General features: G+C 46.4%; 1 protein-coding gene across 6 annotated transcripts in view; it reads right to left on the bottom strand.

Moving 5' to 3' along the window:
* Positions 1 to 1132: 1132 nt before the first annotated feature.
* The window catches only part of CHST10 (carbohydrate sulfotransferase 10), a 30065-nt gene continuing 8359 nt past the window's right edge, over positions 1133 to 22838 (bottom strand). For 2 of the 6 annotated variants that reach the window (XM_058684434.1, XM_058684433.1), the window contains 7 exons: positions 22769 to 22838; positions 20432 to 20541; positions 19747 to 19878; positions 12645 to 12736; positions 6968 to 7202; positions 4715 to 4820; positions 1133 to 2997 (listed from right to left, as the gene is read on the bottom strand). In XM_058684434.1, the coding sequence (XP_058540417.1) occupies positions 2460 to 2997; positions 4715 to 4820; positions 6968 to 7202; positions 12645 to 12736; positions 19747 to 19878; positions 20432 to 20474 (1146 nt within the window). In that variant the 5' untranslated portion in view covers positions 20475 to 20541; positions 22769 to 22838 and the 3' untranslated portion in view covers positions 1133 to 2459. Of the gene's footprint in view, positions 2998 to 4714; positions 4821 to 6967; positions 7203 to 12247; positions 12377 to 12644; positions 12737 to 19746; positions 19879 to 20427; positions 20542 to 22768 lie in introns of those variants that run through there. The other 4 variants (XM_058684431.1, XM_058684432.1, XM_058684430.1 and 1 more) reach the window with 3 other exon arrangements.

Here is a 22838-nt window from a genome sequence, read left to right on the forward strand (position 1 = left end):
ATTAAATTTTTAAATTTAGGAATTGCTCTCCCTGTTTTAAGACCACTTCTGGGAGACACAGTGGCTTCTTGTTTAACTCCAGGCTTAATGTTACTGCTGTGTTCTCACCTAGACGTTTCCCAGGGGCTGCCTTCTGGCCCCCGCTCCCCCGTCTCTGCTCCCAGGGCGGTGGTGGCACCCCTCTGGCCTGGTCCCGCCTCTGGCCCCACCCTACAAGCATCCTGGCCTGCCCAGCCCTGCCCCACAAGGGCAACTGACCCCGCCCCGCCCACCGCAGTAGTGACTGGCGGAAGAGGACCTGGCTGATTGGGACTTCTGAGGAAGGAGGTCCCGAGCAAGAGCTGGGCGCTGCCTGGAAGGACGCAACCAGGTTTGCCCCAGGATGCTTCTGTAAAGCCCTCTCTGAGCAGCAGTGTAGGGAAAAACTGCTTCAGGAGAAAGGGGCATGGGCACCTGCTCTAGGCCTGGAAGGGGAGGCAGTGGGCTCTGGAGGTGAGAGGAAGTCAGATGGCCTCAGTGTGTGTGTGTGTGTGGGGGCGGGGGGGAGTGGGGCCTGCAGGGTCAGTAGCCCCGGAGGGTAGGGATGGTTGTGGGAGTGCAGGTTTTGGACATACTGTGAAATGCCCAGGAGATGCTGTGGTAATGGTTTCCACCTGTTTGGCAAAATATGTTAGGAAAATGAACCAAATGCTAGAGAAAAATGACCTAAATCTAAATGCCAGAAGTGGGGGATGGCACCCAGGTGTCCAACCTTTTGTTTAAGAAAGAAAACGTTATCTTTTTAAATTAGGACTAACTTTAAGGCCTTAAATTCACATACATTACTATTCACACTATAACGTTTCAAATAGAAAAGAGGTAATCAACTCATTAGGTATGAAATGACTTTAACAAGACTTTGCTAAAACTTTACAGAAAAATAACTCCTGTTAACACCCTTTGTGTTTCAGTTGAGGATGAAAGGCTACCACACTGCCTGTCATCAATGTTGCCAATGGTCATACTTTAGCCATGCTTCCCTTCCACAGTCCTGTCCCTAGCAGCCATCTAAGCAGGCCTGAGCTATCACTGTCACCAGGTCTCAAGGACCATGTGTGGCCATGGAGCACCTCCCCTGGAACCGCAGCACATGTTAGATTTGGCACATATTTTTTATTTTCTTTTACTTTCACATTTACAAACTCAGGAAGCCATTTTGAGAGAGGGAAGGTTGAGGCTGCCTGGAAGAAAAGCAGGGTTCATGGGCACTGTGCAGAGTCGGGCACTTAGGACTTTTCACAGGGAAACTATCCTGAAATCTCAAGAGCCCTCATTGTCAGTTGACATCTGAAATAGTAGCTGTGGCTTGCTCCTCCGTGCCTGGAAGATGTGTTACTGGAGGCTGCCTTGGCCCAGGATTTTATTGCTGGTGAACTTGAGTATCCAACTTATAGTTCAGGATGATGGCATTATCAGAAATGGGTCCAGTGGTGAGCATTTTGCAGAGATGAAAGGAAACAGCAATGTGTAAACTGCACTGATTCTGCAGTGCTGGCAAGTTTCCCACACTTGCCTCTGGTCCCGGAGGGGGGCCCTAGAGATGGGTGTTGTCCATCAGGATGGGACAAAGAGGATGGACATGCTCAAATCCACAGCAGCTGGAGTGCCAAAACCTAAGCAGCTCTCCCTTCCCCCATGCTATGTGCCCTATAAGGCCCCCAGAGATGTTCCCTTTCTCAGATGGAAAGAATGTATAGTCCCCTCACTTTCCAAAGTTGTATCTCTTGGGCTGAGTGAGACAAGTGTTTGGCAGGCAGTTCAGAAATATGGACTAGAAGTACATAGGCACAGATCTTGGAAAGATGAACTGCTGAAAAGTACCTTTGGGTCACCTCTGAATTTCACAGGAACAAGAGAGTCATGGAAAAATGGTTTGCCTGTGATTATAGCAGCGCTAGGACGAAAGCCAGAGGTGTAATTTTATTACTCAGATTTGATCCTGTATCAGCCCCATGTGACTTTTGCGGACCATTAGCTTCTCCCTCTCTCCTAAAAGTGCTGGGTGCTAGTCTTGCAACCCTCCAGTGACAGGCGGGACCCCACCCTTCAGGGAGCTGTGTATCTGCCTCTTCCACAACTGAAGGAAATGGAAATGACTCCTACACCATGTAATTTTTCTTCCCAGACTGTCAGACTACAAATGTTTAGTCCCTTTCCCCTTCTGAGGAGAGCGAAGGCCTTATGGCATTGACAGGGGAGAGGACCGAGGGGGAAGCTGCCAGGGCCCTCAGTGCACCTTATGTCCAAACTAAGTCATAACGGTTAGGGTCCAGCTTCATCGGCCGAGGCATGCACAGGTCCATTGGGGGACTGCGGCATCTCCAGTAGGAATGGAATGGAGGACGTGTCATTTCTGTGCCCACATCTCCCACCTGGTTAGCCTCTGGTCTAACAAAGATGTGAATTCACAGTTCTACACATTAGTTTAGCAAAAAGTCTGGTTTCTGATACCCAAAGAGCTTAAAGTCCCCTTCAAAACGTGCATACAGGCGCCGGATATCTCGTTTGCTGATGCCCAGAAAGTAGCGCTCCACCTTGGTTCTGTTATACACGGTAATGCCCGGAGGGATGGTGGGGTAAGATACCAGGTGGTCTATGCCGGCTTCTTTTAAGATGTATGGGGCATCATCCTCCAGGGTCTCGTGGTGACCGATCACACTGTACTTTATCTCACAGGGTGCACACAGTTCAACGTACGTCACCCAGTGAATGATGTGGTCCCCAAACTGAAGGTCCAGCCATCTGTGGTTTGGATCACCCAGGTAACGTACAAAATCTTCAAACTGGATGCCCCTGGTCTCTGTCCGGTTCCTCCTATATTTCCTAATGATGCCAGGGGCAATCTCATGCCTGTACCAAGGCTCAAAGCGGGGATTGTGAACAAATTTATCCTTAAATGCAGAAATCAGCCTTTCGAAGGGATCTCTTACGATAAAAAACTTGAAGTATGTTTTCAAGCTAAGGAAGGAAATGAAGATAAACAAGCAGTTAGGCCAATGCTGTTGATGGTAACCAGGGCAAGGTGGGAAAGGGGAGGGTCCCTGCTGCAGCCGCCGCCACCATGTCTAGAACGCACTCCTGTGAGGAGCAAGTGACATGCACCTCTGAATCCACTCAGCCACCTTTGGAAGCAGATCTTGCTACTGACCCATCTTACGGTGAGGAAGTGGGGGCTCAGAAACCATAACTGTCCCAGGCCACAGGACTCCTCATCCGAGAAGGTCACTGTGAAGACATCTATTTATCTGAATAGATATTCGAATATTCCAAAACTTCAAGGACATTTAAAAGTCTTGTTGGGCAGAGAACTGATAAGGCCAGGAACCCTGAGTGAGATAGGAATAGCGGAGGCTAGAGAAAGTTACTTTAGGGTCCATCTGTATAGAGTCAATTCACAACTGCCAGGGGAAGGACAGCCAGAGCAGGGGACAGGTAAGAGAAGTGGGGAACAAGGCTGCAGGCTCCAGCTGGCAGGAAGGCGGCCCAGGGGAGCTGCCAATAGTGACGGGGGTGGTGCAGTGGTGGCAGCATGATGGGCCTGTAATGGTGCTGATGGAACAATGACAACATCAGCCACTGAGGTAATTACGGTGCTTACTCCATGCAGGAAACTGCGCTCAGTGCTCTGCACACTTGAACTCCTCTTTTCTCACAAAAGCTCCCATGAGATCAGTGCTTAGGAGGATAGCAAGACACCCTTACCCAGGAGGCTCTCTGATCTGGCATTTAACACCTGCATTCTACAGGTTTTGTGCAAACTGGGAAGACCAAACAATGCCAGAAGCAATGAAAATCAAGTGGCTGAAAAGTAAGGGAGGTCAGAGTTCATTTGGTGCCCTGACATTTATTTGCTGCTTACGCATTCTGATTCCTTTTAAGCTTTGTTTTATGGGGTCATTTCTTGGCTAATGAAAAGAAATTAAAAAAAAAAAATTTTTTTAATGTTTATTTACTTTTGAGAGAGAGCAAGCACAAGTGGGGGGGGGGAGAGAGAGAGAGAGAGAGAGAGAGACAGACAGACAGACAGACAGACACACAGCATCCAAAACAAGGCTCCAGGCTCGAACTCCCGAACCATGAGATCATGACCTGAGCTGAAGTTGGACGTTTAACTGACGGAGCCACCCAGGTGCCCCTAAAAAGAAATTTTCAATTTACTAGCTAAGTGATTTTTAAAATGCCCAGTCTCCATCCTTGCTGTGGTCAGTGAGGTCTGTCTCTCTCTGCCTATGTCAGGTCCATCCCCCACCCCTCTCCTTAGGGCAGCTAAGACAGAAGCAGGTGTAATACCTTTGGAAGAAAATGAAAAACTAAGTGGGAATCCCCTGTAATGCAAATCCCTTTCCTGTGACATAAAGGTTCTATTAAGTAAGGAATCCATAAAATTTAACAGGACCAAAGCAGAACAAAGACAACTACTCATTTCTACTAAGAAAATTGTGTAACCTTTGTTTTAATGGACCGCAGGAAGGTAAGAGTGGAGAAAACATTGTGAAATTCTCATAAAGGTTTGTGACTTTAAATGCACTGAACTCTGAGCATATGCTCAGTGGCCTCTCGCCCAAGTAAACCAAAAGCCCCCAGTAGTCCTCAGAGCAGTTTGATACTCATGGTAAGGAGGGAACTGGGCCTTGGATTTTACAAAAATCCCCCTCCCCTTAGGAACCTCTCCTACCGCTTCTGAATTTCTGCATCACTGAAGGAAGAGAGACGAGGGAGGCCATTCTTCTCGTGGTCATGAACCACATTTTCAGGGATCTCCTCAATGGAAGGAAAGGCCCCTGGTAAGGAAACAAGGGAGTACAGGTTGGCCACCTCAGTGCTACCTGTAAAGGAGGATGCTTGGTTTCTTAACTTGGGCCCCATGTTCCCCACAAGTCCATCCCCTAAATCTCAGTTTAGGTCTTTGAATTCCAACTGCTGTGCCAAGAGGAGAGAGTGAAGAAAAGCTTCTGGTAATCCATAAGCCAATAGATGAGTTGGGGGTGGGGGGATAAGGGGAGGGACACTGCCAATACCTACTCCTGGCAGCACACCTAAATTAGGTTAAATCTGACATGTAAAAAAGATCCCTGTATGCATACAGAATTCTTAAAATAAGCAATACTCATTCTACTCTGAAACTGCGGGGGAAAAGCCAGAGGAGTGGCACTGTGAAACATACTGGTGCCTGAGGCCCTGTCGGGGGCCGGGGTGGGGAGCCCATTACTCCCAATGGGCTTGGCTCTCCCAGTCCCACATCCCCAGGCCTAAGGTGGTTCCTAGGCAACCTCATCATGTCCCAGACTGGCAAGTGGCAAAGCTGACTGGTGCTAGGAAAACCTGGCCACTGTTGTGGGAGCAGTGTGATATATCTGAAGCAAAGGACAAGGAGGACAAGGAGGGTTTAAGAAGGCAGAGCAGAAACCTTGGGTACACTCCGTCCTCAGCTGGTGGACTGAGTAGGTTTTTCATTCTTTTCTCTATTTAGCCAAATGGAAACAAAATGTCATTATCCATGAAGGTTCCAGCCAGGCCTCTGCAAACCTTCCATCCTTATTTGTGTTAATCCTCTTGTGTTGGAGTCCAGCAGGGAAGGATCTCTGTCGGGCCATCTAGGCAGTGGCCACTGCCTTGTCTGTTTGACTTATACCTTCTCCAGATATGTAAGTGCCAGTCCAGAACTCTGCGCAAAGTGCTATGGATGACCATAAAATGAGCAAGATGAACGTCTGCTCTTGAGGGGACAATGAAAGAACCAGCTCTGAGGATGTGTGCCGGGACCTGCTCAAGTACTTGTCCCCATGCAGGTGTCTCCAGGGACCACTGAAGACAGCCACCGGAACCATCCTCTATTTTATGGCCTGGCAAACCTGCCTCCATTTTTATCCTGCCCTTGTAAATTGGTGTTTACTTCTTTAAAGTCTGATGCTTTGCACTTGTGCTGGCAGATTTGTGAGACATTTGTGTAATTATTGTTTTAAATTTGATTTGTAACCTCAATCTTTGATGTCAAAAATCAAACATTCTGACGACTCAAGAAGCACATTAAACACTATAAAATGAAGCAAGTGTCTCCCTTTTCTCCCCCAAACAACCATGAAAAGGCCAAATGACCCACAACTCTGAGGACAGCAGGAGATGTGAGCTAGAGGACAGAGACCCCAGGGCCACCTCCCACAGTGCTCTGAGGGCTGATTCCTGGTCCTGGAATGATTTCCTTTTGAAGCTGAATTTAACAGAGCCCATATTTATCTTGGACCTACTCAAGGTAATTGGAGTTTAAACAAACATGATATCTGAAGAGAATTGTGAGTAATCAAAACCTGTAATGTATGAGGTCACTTTTCAATGATCTAATTTGTTCCCAAATAAAGACCCGATTTCCTAAAGCAAGTCAATTGAATCCTCTGACTATGGAAGCTCAGTGTAAAATGGAGATGCTTTCTTTCTACCCAAGCGGCACAGAACACCTAATCTGTGGGTGAAGGGGGCAGCCCTCCCAGGCATGGGTGCAGGCCCTCCCACTACAGAGGGACAGCTGGGAGGGCAGTGAGTGTGGAGCCTCGACTTATCAGGACAGAACTAGCAACAGCTGAGAAGCAAGGCAACGCATCTGAAGAGAAGAAAAGGGGTCAACCTGGGGGTAGGCAGGCTGCCTGAGACAGGGATTCCACTGTGGAAAGTGAGGAGATTCTGGCCGTGGGCAGGGCCCTTTGAAAACCTCAGTATCTAAAACTTTTAAACCACCAACTTTTAAAGTACAACTTCAACAGGGAAAACAACAGAGAACTGACTACAAGGTTAGCAGCCCCTCCAGGACAACTGTCCCTTCCCTTAGCTCCTTACTGCAGTCCTCCTCCGTCTCCCCTGCCCAGGCCACAGTGCCCCTCCCCAGGCAAACCCTGCTGTCCACTGACCACACACATCCACCAGGCGCTGCACGCACCGTTTAACACGATCAGCACCTTCTTCCACTGGGTGTTGCCCACTTTAGGAGTCTGGCAGAAAAGAATCTTGTGCTTGTCACAGACAAATATCCGGTCCAGGACAAACTTGGATACTGCAGTGTGTGAGAGATTCTTCAGGGCTTCATCCCTGCAGACATTTCTGATGAGTTCCAGGCGCTCCATATAGACCAGGGGTTGAACAAGCCGGCTGTCTGAAAGCACTTTCCCGGTCGGCTGCAAGTAACAAGGAGGCAAAAGAGGCACAAGGGCCTTGTTAATAGAAAATAGAAGCCACTGGGGAGGCCCTGCTCCCTGACCTCATAGGAAGAGCAGAGCTCTGTAGGTACCATTCACTTTCACGGGATTCAGGCTACATGGATGTGCCAGACCAAAGCTCAGCAGAGACATGAAGATGCTTCTTCCTCCTCAGCTTGCACAGACCTAGGAGGCAGCAGTGGGTGAGCCGCCAGACACTTGGCTGATGGCAAGCATTGTGGCCCATAGCTTCTTGGACAAGCAGGGTACTTTGCATTCAGGGATCTTAGTGAAGGCCAGTTTCTGCCCCCTTCCTGCTCCCTAGCACTTCCTTCCACTCAATTCTGAGTGTACGTATGTGATCTGTACCTAAGGACCAGTCATCAACACACGTGCTGGCTGTTTGGAAGACCCTCTGGTATACTCGTAAAACAGTTTAATTAAAATTCATGATTAAATTATTAACTAAATTAACTCAGTGTTTTAAAAATGCAAAAGCCATTATTCCACCTCCTCCTTGACAAGCACACGGTTAAGCTTCCCTGTACCGTGGTTTAAGCAAAGGGGACGAGTTCTGCGCGGTAGTGGTGTCAGCTGTACCCGAGGCGTGGACACTGCGGGCAGGTGTCGGGGCACGTCCTCCCACCCGATGAATACATCCGCGTGAGCATGGGTCCAGAGATCCCCCCGACTGCCGGGAAAGCGGGCCTGGGAGCAAGCGGAAGTGGGCGCGCTGGCAGCCTACGACCAGCCCAGGACCACGGGAACCGCTGCGGGCACGGCCTCTGGCTGGGCCTCTGAGGTTGGGGTGCAAGCTGCACCAGGACGCTGTGGCTGCTGTTTTTTTTTTTATCATATGCCGTCTGGATTCGGAAGTGTTTGTTTTGTTCACCTCCGAGTTATCCGAAGTAGGTCTCTCAATAGCTTCTCCTCTCAGAAACAGTATCATTCCCAGTCTGTGTGTAGCTAGGACAGTTCCTCTGTAGCCTTCACACACAGAGTGTGACTTCAGGGTGAAAACCGTCCCTAGGACACCTCAGGCTGGCACCGACGGCTGCAGGGAGGTGCACGTGCGGCCCACCTGACTGCCACTCTTTGCAGGCAACCCATTTTTAATACCTGGGTGCCTGTAGGATTTTTTTTCTGTCATGTTCCAGCACGTTACAAATTTTGCCAGGATAGGTCAGCGTGGGTCTCGCGGCTGATTTGCCTGGAAGGCAGGGAGCCATCTGTAATCCTGTTCAGAAAATGTCTTTTTTTCCTCAGGACACGGGGGCAGGGATTAGGCCCATGTGCAACAGAGGGAGAAAGTCATTTTAGGTTAGGAGGCCTAGGTTAGGAGGTGGGCAGGGGTTTTGGGATCAGACTTCGCCCCACAGCTCACATGGATCTTCCCACCAGGTGGGAGGACTCCTTCCAGCAGAAACTAGTGCTGATGTGTGCTCCATCATTTGCTCACAGCGGCTACACTTCCCACACTACTCACTCCACTAGGGTGCAGAGCCCACCCCCTCTCCTTCAACGCAGGTTAAGACACATAACCATGTGCTTGTCATTCAGGAAATGTAGTTTTACACCATACAGGTGTTATACCTCAATGAATGTTTTTAAAAAAGGAAACATAATAAAACTTCTGATAGTGACTGAAGAGAGCCACGGATTGTGATGGACCGTAGCTGATGTTTTTTCCTTTTAATGCTGGCTATTTCCTTAAAATACAAAATGAACATAACTTACTTCTTCATAAAAAAGATGAATTAAAACTAGTGCCTGGTGGGGGGAGCACCTATAAAGACTTCTAAGAGGTTCTAGAAAACTGGTCCAAGTCCTCTGTGGTTGGGTTTCTACCACATCTGGGTTACTTTATGTATCCAAAGGTAGCTCTGCAAACATAGCACATTTTTGTCTTTCTTCAGCATGATCTTCACTAACTAAAAGCCACAACTCTGCCAGATCCCCCTGAATTTCTTTGCAGGGCTGGCCTGTCCCTTTCTTACCAGCTATGAACCCTTTTCTTCTTTCCTTCCTCCCCTTTTCTACAGAATGACAACCACTATTTCTAGACACTTCCTGAATTGGCCACAGGGCCTTTCCACTGCCCAATAAATCAGATATGAGTCAGTATGGTTGGCAAGGAAAGCAGACGCAAAATGGGTTCATTTGACTTTCCTTCTTAAGAGCAAGTGGACTTAAAAAAACAAAAAAGATGAAAAAGCTCAAGTTCCAAATTATGACCTACACTTTTGGGGACCGCTTTAGAACCTAACAGAATATCTATAACAGAAAATGGCTTTTGTTAACACTCGATTCAAAATTCTGCTCCGTCACTCAGGAGAGTCAACTGACGAGTATTTATCGAGTCTTTACTCTGTGTTTGGCTGGTTTCAGTGTTCTGTGGAGACACGGGGAAAGCCTCAGCTGAGTAAGAATATATGGCACTGTCCATGTACATGAGGGTGTACATGCCCTGAGTGTGTGTTGGGGGGTAGGAGATGAGGAAGACAGAGCAGGCAGAGGGAATATGCCAGCAGTTCAGTGACACCCTGTCCTCAGTGACTTATTACCCCCTCCCTGTTCACATCACGGTAGAATGTCTGCCCACAGAGATCTCCTGACTTCCCAAGAAGCATTCTGAAAGGCAGTTCTGAATAAAGAGTCTGTTTCTGCCAACCCCACTCCTTTGGCCACCTCCACTGTGGCTCTTTTCCTCAGCATTTTGGAATGTTTCTGTTGCTGTTTATTGTCTATTCATTCCTTTTAAGTTACACAGAACTTCTTCCAAGAATTCAAATCAGATGGTCCCCTAAATTAACTTTATTGAATGGACCAAAATGGCCTTTTATCTGTTAAAATGCACTAGGTTTCCAAAGCAATCATTTATGAGGCTGCTGTAACAACGAGTCCTCCCCTGGGACTAAGTCAGGTGTAAAATGGGGGAGAGAGATATAGCCTTCCAAAACACAGGAGAACACACTGGAAAGACTGTAACAGAGGATTCCACCCCACCACACCAGTTCTCTGCTTTCCCTCATGGATCTGCCATAACCAAACTCCCTGACATCCCTTCTCACAGGTTTGACTGAATTTCCTGGGTTTCCCTGGTGAAGGGAAGAGTGTCTTGGGAATTCCTAATGGCTACTTCTTGAGGTCAAGACATTCTAGAAGTGAGAGCGGGCACCTGCAGACTTACCCAGCTCTGATCCTTCCCAGGGACCTGTCTTCCTCCCTAGGGAGCACGGGCACGAGCCCACCACTCTGGCCTTTGCCTTCGTGCTTTCATAAATGGAGTCTAATTTAACCTCATTCCCTCCCTGACCCCAACTCTTGCTTACTTATCGACACAGTCTCTGTCTCCTCTCCTCACTCTATTCCAATTGCTTTAAACCTCAGATCTAACCTGGATCACGGATGACACTCAAGACCAATGCATCGCAGGGCAGCACCTCCAAACAAGTTCTCAAGAAACTGCAGAAAATCTTCCTCCTTTTCAAATTTGCTTTTCTTCAAGCTTAAGCATTAAATATAAAGGAAGACAACTGCTCATTCAATGGAGCTTGTGGACTGGCATGGTTTTCTGTTTTATTCCTTTGCAACTATACTAAACCAATTTTAATGACTGACATTATTTTCCATTCAAATATTCAGCTATATTTAGCACAAAATAAACGTTCTTTTGCAGTTTTTAAAAATTGGAAGTATAACCAACATACAACATCGTATTAGTTTCAGGTGTACAAAATATTCACTCGACAACTGTGCAAAATAAACTTTTAAAGGTGAGCTACACAACCTGATCACCTTTAGAAGTCACCTTTCTTTTGGGAAGACATTGCTGAGTTTAACATAATAACTCTTGGTCTCAGAGCACTGAGTCTGACCACTGTTCCCCACTCCCTCACACCCCTTGATGCGAGAAAGTGCAGGGGACAGGGGACATGTAGCTGAAAGTCCCCGCCCACTACCTGCTGTCCCTGATACACTGGCTCTGTTCCTTGAGCCTCACACTTTCCAAATGCAAAATGAGAATAAAAATACTTACGGCTCAGAGGGCTGTTTTTGAGGACGGGTAAGATTAAAACTCAGTAAAGTCTTCTGTGAATTGCAGGGCATGTTCTGGTGCAGTATTTCCAACCACAATTAATTAGTCGTGCAGGCCAACAGCCTTTGCAGGAAGTGTGTTCCTCTGTCCCCTAAGAGTGCCACACCCCAGGATGGTCACTTTTGTTCTTTTCAAGTCACAGCATCCTACCAGCACCCTGGTCTCAGAGCACTGCATTTCTCTTGTGAAACTCTTACCCCACCTCTGTGTCATTACTGATGCCAGTAACTAAACATTTATTTCCTTACCCCCTTCTATTAAGGCCACTCTCCTATTTCCTTCAGGTTTCTCTGGTTTCCTGTCTCTGTGGTCCATCCACTCTCTTCCCTTGCCCTGGAAATGCCTCAACCTAAAAGCAACATTCCAGGTCTGCTTCAGGGAGTTCTGCAGACTGGACGAATCAATCAGTGTCCTACAACCTGTAAACTCCAAAAGTACTTCACTCTAACCAGGTGCACACTTTCTAGACTTTGTCAGGTTCTAATCTGTTGTCCTTCTTGTGCAAATCAAGGACAGGAACTGTCTCCTTCTCTATGGTTAAATTCTGGGCTGATAAATGTCTTCTAGCTCGGTCTACCCATTTCATTTCTTTTGGCATAACTGCAAACCAAACCACGGAATGGGTGTTAGGAAGTAAGAGGGGATCTCAAGAGTATGCTCCTCATCTTGGCTGGGGAATGATTAGGAAGTTTTGTGTAAAAGGAGCTTGAGGAGAAAGACTTGGGAGTCAGAATGTCAAGCAAGAAGAGTGCTGAGTAGAAGTCGGCAGCCTTGGGCTCTGCCACTAATGCCCAGATGATTCGGGATGATTAGCCTTTTCCCTAAACTCGGTTCTCTTATCCATAGTGCTTGGAGGGGAGATTAGCTGCTCCTTGGTCCAATACCCCCTCCTAACTTTAAAGTTCCAGGATTCTGGGTCAGAGACCTTTTCCCATTGTCTTGGTTTTCTCCTGATCTTGCCCAACATCCTCCATTCCCCCGCCAAGGCTCCTTCTCAGCTGGTCAGGAATTCAACATAATCAACATTTACAGAGGATCCATGATGTACAAAGCACTGTGAGGAACATAAAAATAGATGTGACCATGCCACCTCCAAAGAGAAGCTAAAAAAGATGAGCAGAAAGGTGCAGAAGTAACAGAAGTCACAACTATGAAGCAGAAAGTGATGGTTAGAGGAAACCAGCTGACATGAGCAGAGGGGAGGCTAGTTCCCATGCGACAAGGGGACCCAATGGGGCCACAGCAGGTGGAAAGAAGACACCACAGTGAAACTGGAGAGAAGCAGCTCTGCTCCTCATTGCCCTCTGCCTTGCTGTGCCCACCTTCAGTTCCTCAGGAAAGTGCTTCTCTCCGGGTAACTTCCCCACATCTGGCACGGCTGTCAGCAACAGAAATTCCTGTTTCGCACTGTATGCTAGGAGACAGAGAGGTTAAAGCATATTCTTATGGAGGAACAGACACACACATCAGCGAGACAGAACAGAGGCCCCACAAAGAGGCCCCCACAAATATGCCAACTGACATTGGACACAGGTACAAAATCAGTTAGGTAGAGGAAAGGCCTTTCAACAAACGATGCTCCGGCAACTGGACATCTATAGACCAAAAAAATGAACCTTTCCCTGAACCTCACACTTTACTCGAGAATGAATGCAAAATGGATCAGCAATTAAATGTAATAAAACTTTGAAGAAAACATAGGAGAAAATCTTTGGAAAACCTGATAAACTGACTCTCACTGAAAAAACTTTTGCCCTGCAAAACCCCTATGAAGGGGATGGAAAGACAAGCTACATACTGGGGGCAGATATTTGCAGATAAAATATCTGACGATGGACTAGTATCTGGAATATGTAAAGAATTCTCAAAACTCTGCAGACAAAAAAAAAAAATCCAATTAGAAAATGGGTAAGACATGAACTGGCATTTTACTGAAGAGGATCTACAAATGGCAAATAAACACATGAAGAGCTACTCAAGGTCATTAGCCAGCAGGCAAATACAAATGAAAACCACAATGAGATACCACTACAGACCTATCAAAATGGCTAAAATAAAAAATAGTGAAAACTCCAAATGATAATGAGGCCGTAGAGACACTGACTAATTTACATAGCTGGTGGGAATGTAAAATGGCATAGGAACTCTAGAAAACAGTTTGGCAGTTTCTTTAGAAACTAAGCACGGTGCTTGGGTGACTCAGTTGGTTGAGCATCCAACTCTTAATTTCGGCTCAGGTCACAATTTCATGGTTGTGGGATCAAGCCCCAAGTCAGACTCCACACTGGGCATGGAGCCTGCTTAATACTCTCTCTCTCTCCCTTTGCCCCTCCCTACCCCTAAAACAAAAAAACAAAAAAAAAAAAGAGAGAGAGAGAGAGAGAGAGAAAGAAAAACAAAAAACCTAGGCATTTAACTACCATGTGACCTAGCAATCACATTCGTGGGCATTTATCCCAGAGAAATGAAGATTTATATCCACACAAAAACCTATATACAAATGTTTATAGAAACTTCATTTGTAAAGCCCCAAAATGGAAAAAACCCCAGATGTCCTTCAACAGGTATATGGATAACAAACAGTGGTGCATCCATACCATGGAATATAACTCGTCAATAAAAAGGAACAAAGTATTGATACACCCAATTAAAGTTGGATGAATCTCCAGAAAATTATGTTGAATAAAAAAAAGCTAAAACCAAAGCTAAAACCAAAAGGTCACATACATAACATTCTTAAATTATGGAGAATAGATTAGTGGTTTTCAAGGGGGGTGGGGGCCAGGGATGGGAGACAGGGAGAGGGAGGGATGTGTGGCTATAAAATGGCAACTCAGGGATCCTTGTGGTGATGGCGATGTTCTGCATCTTGACTGTATCACTGTCAACATTGTGACTGTAACTCTGCACTGTAGTTCTGGAATGTTACCACTGGGGTAAACTGAGTAAAGGGTACACAGAACTCTGCATTCTTACAACTGCATATGACTCTACAGTGATCTCAAAATTAAAGGGTAATTAGAAAAAAACCAAGTTAGCAGTCAAGTCAGTATTTACATATTAGTTTAAAAATTCATGGAAAGTGAGATTAGACCAGACGAATCTTACAAAATGCTAGTCCAGAGTAATAATTTACAAAAAAACTGATTTGGGGGAAACCTTTGAGTAGAATTTAAAGATAATTTTCAGATCTTTACAATCAAAGAAACATTTGCTTCCAAAATTTTGCAAAGTCTAGGGGCACTGGGTGGCTCAGTCAATTAAGTGTCCAACTCTTGGTAACAGCCCAGGTCGTGATCTCGTGGTCATGAGATCAAGCCTCCAAGTCAGGTTCTGCACTGAGTGTGGAGCCTGCTTGGGATTCTCTCTATTCCTCTCTCTGCCTCTCCCCTGTTCATGCAAGCATGCTCTTTATCTCTAAATAAACATTAAAAAAAATTTTGCAAAGCCTAAAAACATAATTAGAGAGAAAAAGTAGATACCAAAAAAGTACAAAAATCAGCATAACACAGCATCAACAAAGGGACATTTATTTCACTTTTAAAAAATAATCAAAACCTACTCCTCTTGGGTCATTAATAGCAACATGTGCACACTGGACTACAGCTCCCCACCTGCACTGGTCTGGCTGTTACACCTCCTCCAGGCCCTGGCAAGCACTGCTGCTGGTATGCACCATGGGCTGACATCCTCCTCGCCCAGGGAGGGCAAAAACATCTTACAAGTACCTGACAAAAATAATAATCCCTTCTCCCCATCTGTTACATGCCTTTGAGTTATCGGACTCCAATAAAAACCTCTCTGCCACACACCTTTAGGAACGCTACTAAAATCTTTTTTCTTGTCTACATGTGATTTAAAACGCAATCCTAACCAAAGCTGTGTGCAGGAGCTCGTCTGTACCTGCAGTAAGGTCAAAGAGCCCTGTCTATGTGCCTTCAGCCCCCAAAGCTCCTGAATGCACTCCAAGGACTCCAAGAGACCAGCCTCTATCCATCCTCCTCCTTTGCAACCTGTCATCTTTGGGCACTGACATGCTGACAAGAAAATTCACATTCTATGCCTATCTGGTCACTTCGTGTTCTGACAGTGTCTTCTAAGACTAGCACCGCAATGCTATGGATTTTGCAGAATCCTAAGCTTCCTTAATAACATTTCAGATGGGACAATGCATCCTGAATTCTAAACAGCTGACTTGCCAATGAATCTCTGAAGCAACCTGTTCCACACACTCGGAAGCATACAGAACGAGCTTTGGCAACTGTGGAACATCTTGCCTTCCAATACCACAAACACCAGTCAGTCATCCACCAATTTTTATCATTTTTATGATTTTAAACTTCTTGATATTTGCTTCAAATAAAACTGATAGTACAGTTTACATTTGGATTTGTTTTATTTCTGTTGCTCTGTCAACAACCATTTGTTTTCACAGATGCTATTATCCTCACTAAGATCAAGGGACAGTCTCCTTCTCCACCCTGACCTTTAGGAACAAGCCTCTAGCTCCAGAATCAAGGATTCTGATCCTGTAGGTAAGGCCAAGTGTTCTCATAAAGCATCAGATCACTTTTGTTACAGGCATCGTTACATTTACAATGTTTTATAAAATGTCTTTAAACATGCCAAATGATGTACCCCGTTGTTCTTCTAGAAGTGATCACATCCACTCATCTCCCTGACCACACTGTGCATCAGCCACCCAGCGTCAGTCACCTGTCCATCACACGCAGGCAGAAGGCACGCAAAGATGTTCAGGTCACGGACCCTACCCTTAAGCGACTAACAGCCAAGGTGAAGGGCTGAGCGGAGGCAAAAGATTGGAAGAGGAAGTCAAATTGAAGTGAGAAGAAAAATCAGTGTCTACACACACACACCAGATTCACAAAGATGTCGTTTTTTGTTTCAAGTCTCACTGTACCATGCCATCAAATTCCTGTCACTGAATGGGATTTATTTCTTGTGGTACAGTCCAGTTAGAACACCTGAACCTAGATCAGTATGACGCTGAAATTTTTTAACCAAGGATGAGTCATTTCCACAAATATTTCCATGGCTTCCTTGCTGAGCTGAAGAAAGACCAGAAAACTATTTTTTTGAAAAGGTAAGTGAGACTTTAAACAGTGTTTCAAGACAAATCCACTCTTCCTATCAGTTTAAGTGGCAGGGAAATCATTAAGAACAGGAGAGTAAAAAGAAAACACACTCGTCCCCTGGCAGATTCTGGAACAGAGCCCCATTTCCCAGAGGTCAGAGCCAGAAGGAGCAGCCCCACAAACACCAGAGTTACAATCAGCTCCCTGAACGCTGACACCAAGGATGTGCCATTTGCTTTACAGAAAATAGAACCTCGTCATATAGGAGAGCACTGTGTTGTCAGTTATTTCTTTGTGATGATACTTCACATTGTGCTTTTGGTTCAAAAGCCACAACACTGTGAACATGAGTGAAACAAATTCCAGCACATGAGAAAACCCCTTTCAGTCACACGTTCACAAACCTCATTCAGTTTCCTATACAGCCGCAAGATCCACCAGTGGGTTTAAATGCCTCCCCAGACAAATGCTCTGCCTGTACCCATGGAACCCTAGAGTGGCAGGAGATGCCCTCACCGACAGCCTCCAAGAGGCTGTGTATTCAACTTCTCGTGGGTGTTCCATCCCTGCCCAATCACCCAGACTGGAAGACACCCAGCAATAGGAGCTCCTTTCCTTCATTCAGAAAGCCGGTGAACATCTGTCTTCGTGACCCCACCCAGGCATTTAGGGACAATCAGGTAAGGTTCTGTGTGCTCAAGAAAGGCTGGGTTATGTTTGGGGCCTGAAAACAAAGGCTTCTGACTTTATGTTCCCTGCACACTGTGGGGCTGACACTGTCCTCCCAGGCAGTCTGCCAGGCTTCCCGGGGGGGAGGGGGAGGGGCAGTGGGGCCAAGTGTGCACTGCCTCTAAGGTCCCCACCAGAAGTGGTCAGCACCCCTGCGCCCCCATTCACTAACCACAGCAACCACACCAAACATCCAAGGGTGCAAAAAATACTTGGTGAACAGCACCAAACAGATTTTTCCTTCAGGTTTAAAATCCTCAAGCCTTTCATCCTTCCCTCTAGGTTTCACCTTCTATCCCTTCGACTATTTGCTCCACTTCACAAAACCCTCTAGAGCTTCTACAATTTTCTGAAAGCATTCAGCATGAAACCTGTCACATCCTAGTGGAATGACACCTCGCTTATCAGATACCATTGAGGAATGACATGTCCTTCAGAGGCTATTCTACCAGAGAATATTACAACTCGAGGCACACAACTTATTTTTTGTGTCTCATAAAATATATTACCTATACTCCTACTTTTTGAAACAAAATAAACCATAAACAATTTAACCTCCTGACTTGCCTTTGAAAGTGCCTTCTAACTTACTAGGTGACATTTAAGGGGATCAGGAGTAAAATGTGTAGATGTGGACCCGTTTTCACAGTGATCTCACATCCTCAGCATCTGCCTCTCTTTCTACATTTGCAGTTCTCCCCTGGGTCACACTCCTAGAGACTCTAACTGACTTGGTCTCTGGTTGGGCCAGCAGAGAAAGGTTTACAAAGTCCCACAGATGGTTCTAATGTGCCACAGGATGAGAACCACTCCTCTGATGCTGAAGGAGGGCTCTCCATCACAGGTACACTTAACTATACCGGAGCAGCTGGAGAAACATCCAAATGGTCAAGCTGAGATCATTGTCTCAGATTCCAATGACGCCCCAAGATTCAGCACCTGCTGTTCTGACAGAGGCCCCCGGTATGGACCATGATTATCTGTGATTATCCACAATGCACTGTGATGCTCTTGGCCACCTCAGATATCTGCAGTTAACACAGCCTTCCCGAGGCTGTGAAAACCTTTCAGGTTCTCACGAGAGGTCCTGGAAGGTGCAGGTGGCACCTGTAATGACAGCCTGTCAGGCCCGAGCATGAAGGAGCTGAGTTACTGAGTGCAAACACTGGAGCTGAGAACCACCTCTTAGGGTCAATTTCAGGGCCATCCTCTTAGGCCTGCACATCTGCCTCCAGCCTTGTTCCCCTACAGATAGAGTGAGAGAGCGAGAGCAAGTGAGAGAGCGAGAGCAAGTGAGAGAGCGAGAGCAAGTGAGTGAGAATGGGGGGCAGGGGGCGCTGGGCAGCCCTCAGCATAGCTGGGAGCTCTGTGGGCTGGAGCAGGGCCCTGTAACCTGCTGGCCACACAGATGGCACAGTTCCTGCAGCCACCAGGAGTAAGTGGGAAAAACAGCTGGAACGGATACTTTCCTGATCTCCCTTTCCTAAGGGCTGCTGTCTGCAGGATGATGTATAAAGGGCTATGCAAAGTGAAGATGTCGTATACACCCATGTGCACAAGCATCCTCCCCATTAGGCAGATGTTGTCAGGCCACCCTGAATCTGCTCATGAGTCTTTTCAACATCTCCCATTTGTCTTGCCTCACTTTGCCATGGAAGGAGTCACCTTGGGGCTCAAGATGACCATCAGTGCACCTCCTTACATATACCCAGCAACCTCACAGATCACAGAGAGAGCCTCACTGTACTCAGGTCAATCTTGGAGCCGTCAGAGTATGTCCAATTTGTAGAAAAAAAACCACTGATGACCAGGTAAGCAAAGGTCAAGGGCATAAACTAAAATATGTTCTTCTGAGGCTGGATTTGGTGCACTTAATGTCTTCATCTGAACACCTACATCAAGTAAGGGGAATCAAAAAGTCCTCAAAGGCTACCCAGCACAGGGGCACCTGGGTGGCTCAGTCAGTTAAAGCGTCCAACTTCAACTCAGGTCACGATCCTACGGTTTATGAGTTAAGCCCCTCATAGGGCTCTTTGCTGTCTGCACAGAGCCTGCTTCGGATCCTCTGTACCCCCCCCCACCCCTTCCCCTCCCCAGCTCTCTCTCTCAAAAATAAATAAAGATTAAAAGAAAAAAAAAGACTACCCAACACATATTTAAATCACCTTCCTTCTAGTACACTGAAGGTGACTTTCAAACACATGGCTACTGGCACACAGCACCAACTAGAACACAGAGATGCTGGTCAGTCATGGTAGCATCTCATGACGACACGAAGCAGGGGGAAGTCCCAAGCCTGGAGCCTACCAGATGCTCTGGAGAATGGTATTGCTGGGAAGAGGTCACCAAGGAAGCCCAAAGACAAAGTATGCTCCACCTGCCCCAGGGGAGATACAGGGGAAGAGACTTTCGTCCATTTCCACCTCCTCTCCTGCACTTCTGTAACATGAAGGAGTTGGATGCTGTGACCTCCAAGGTCACCTCTGGCATTAAAGTTCTTTTGATTCTGTGACAAAGGTCATCTGTGCATGTACCCAGGAACAGTACCACAGCATTGTGTGGATTAGCTGAAATCTATCCCACAAGGAAGCATACCTACCATCGGGGTCTTTAAAGGTCAACGTGATAAATTTGCTAGCAACCATGAACATGAAAATCACCCAAAAGCATGCGGCCAACAGAAGCCACTGGTGGTGCATGTTGTCAAATGTCAGCCATTCAGTAATTCTTCCTGGAAAACAAAAGTGAAATGCACCTGGCACTTATAAATAAATCAATTAAACAAAAGGTAATAAAAAGAATAGGTGATTTTAGTTAGTAGCATCAATACAAATATTTGAAAATCTTTTTCTATTGATACAAGGGTATTTTGACTTAGTATTTAACTTAATTTTACTCTTAATAATATGAACTTATCGATTTGATAATTCAAAAAAATGTAAAACACTCTAATGGAAACGAGCCATTTCTGTTTGTTTTTGGAATACATGATAAGCTTTTGCAGATTTGCCTCTTGATTCCTTTCTGGCCCAAGCTAACATCAGAACATGTTCCTGGTGCCCAGTGACAGCCAAGGCCTGGAAGCAGGTGGGCAGAAGGAGGTCTGCCAAGGGCCAGACCTTTGCTGTGGTAATCTGCAGAGGGCAGAAGCCATAGTAAGGCACTTACAAGCAGGCCTTGTGTAAAATCCGGACATGCTGACAAGATAAACATAGCCACACCTACAGAATCTCTAAAACAGCAAAAATGAACACTGGAGCTTCTCTCTCTCTCCATTCACTTGCCTGCAAGAGTCTGCGCAGAACCTTGGGGGTGGGTGTTTTTCATGCTATCACTGCCTGAGGAGTGATGCAGGGCATGTCAATCCTTAGCAGGTCACAGAAGTCACACTCTGCTGCAGGGAACACATAAAGAACAGGGAAGTCACAGTCAATTCTTGGCAAGAGAGACAAAAAAAGGGTGTTTCATTTCACCTTTAACACAGTGCTTCTTCAGGCCAAACCAAACCACTTAAAGAAACCATGGTGGGCTGGGTTGGTTTTCACTAGCTGACTGAGGCCATCAGGGAGAACAGGTCCTCTCAACAAGGTGCTGATGACATACGATTTCAGAGAGCTTCTGAATGCCAGCTGGGACAGAGCTCAGTGAGGACCCAGGTAATCAACTCTCCTGCTTGTCTCAACACTTACCTCCCAGAATTTCACTGGAACCAGGCATCTGAAACCTGAATTCCCTCTACCAAGTGGTTATCCAGCCTATACTTGAATACATCCTGCAATGGGGAACTGACCATCTGCCATGCAGCCCATGTCTTTACAGGGTGGCTCAGGAACTACCCTCTGTCACCCTCAGGTGCTCATCACACATTAGACCCAGTCATTGTGTTTCCTGAGGTCATCAAATAGGGTTGCTGGATTAAATAAATAAAAATAGAGGACAATCAGTTATATCTGAATTTCAGATGAGGAATACAGCAGTCTCCCCTTATCCATGAGGGATACTTTCCAAGGCCCCCCAGTGGATGCCTGAAACCACAGATAGTACTGAACCCTTGATAGTCTATGGTTCCTCCTACACATACATACCTATAGGAAGCTTTAATTTATAAATTAGGCATAGTAAGAGATTAACAACAATACCTAATAATAAAGTGGAAGAATTATAACAATACAGTAGAACAAAAGTATGTGAATGTGGACTCTCTCTCAAAGTATCTTACTGTGCTGTATTCACCCTTCTTGTGATGATGTGAGATGATAAAATGCCTAGGAGAGGAGAAGTGAGGTGAATGATGTAGGCACAGTGACATAACGGTGGGCAACTAACTGACCTTCTGAACATTTGTCAGAAGGAGGATCATCTGCTTTCAGAGTGCAGTTGACCATGGGTAGCTGAAACCACGGAAGGTGAAACTGCAGATAAGGGGGCACTGCTGTGAATAATGTTTTAGTAGAAATATGTCCCAAATATTATATGGGATATTCTTATACTTCGAGAAGCTATTTGTTGCCTCTCTGAGTTTTGAATTTCACTGGCAGTCCTGTGTTTTATTTGGCTACACTACCCAACATGGGGCATGCCAACCCCTCTCTAATCACCTAAAGCCAGCTGGCCTGCCTTGGTTGAATCTTCCTTTCTCCTTTAGTCCTTCTCTTCTGAGGCAGCATGGCACAAAGCAGAGAGCCCTAGGTGGCTCCACCACTCATCAGCTCTGTGACTCAGCAAGTCACTTAACCTCCCTGAGCCTTGACTTCCCACCTCTGAGACAGGGTCCTCCTCCTTCCAGAGTGGTCATGAGGATTAAGTGGCCCATAACAGTCCCTCTATAAACATAAATTGACCCTCTGTGACTTTCCAATTCGATCTACAAACAGCCTTCTTGGTGGCCAGAAATGAAAGCAACAACATGGCCTGTCTCAAGGAGACAGGAAAAGAAAGGTGAGACTCTCATCCCAGAGGACTTGAGCTCCTAATCCTTCTCTTCCGGGAACAAGTGAGGCACAGACTGTGCCCAGCAGCATAGGGCACTGCAGTCCTGAGCCCACTGATCTTGTCCCTCCAAGACAGTGATGCTCGGAGGGGTCCATCCCCATGGGTCACAGTGGGAGCACTCCAGAATGGCAGAGAGGCAGAGGAGCCAGTGTGGGCTGGGGAGGGAGTAAAAAGAAAGGAGACAAGTACCAGAGAGGAGGTAAGCAACCAGAACAGAGAGACATTTGCTCCCTTACACCAGTTTTCATGAAGTCTTGGAGGCTGAGGAATAGGTCCTGGGGCTGAGTGGCCTGGGGCTTGCAACCCATGTTTTACTAAGAGAAGTGCTATGGACAAGTGAATACAGAGGAGAGGAACCACCGGGGCCGCCTCCCTCATACACACGCTTGCTCTGCAGAGCAGGGGAACCTCCTGGCACTGCCCACTCGTGGTGTCCTACTCTGATCAGAGCTATACTTTTGGCCCCTGAGCACCCTCCCCAGACATCAAGCCAGCACTTGGGAGGTTTTTATGGCTTAAGAATTCAGTCTTTCTAATGGGAACTAACCTTCTGAAGGGATCTAATTTGAGTCGGCCCACTGAGCTCACCTCTATATAAAAGTAGGGAGATAATGAATAAACAGACTTACATGAAAATGAAGGGTCATATCACCTGCTCTCCAGGAAGCCAAGTGGCTCAGATTTCTACATCTGGGCTAC

This window comes from Neofelis nebulosa, chromosome 9, assembly GCF_028018385.1.
Source record: "Neofelis nebulosa isolate mNeoNeb1 chromosome 9, mNeoNeb1.pri, whole genome shotgun sequence".
In the NCBI taxonomy this organism is placed as follows: domain Eukaryota; kingdom Metazoa; phylum Chordata; class Mammalia; order Carnivora; family Felidae; genus Neofelis; species Neofelis nebulosa.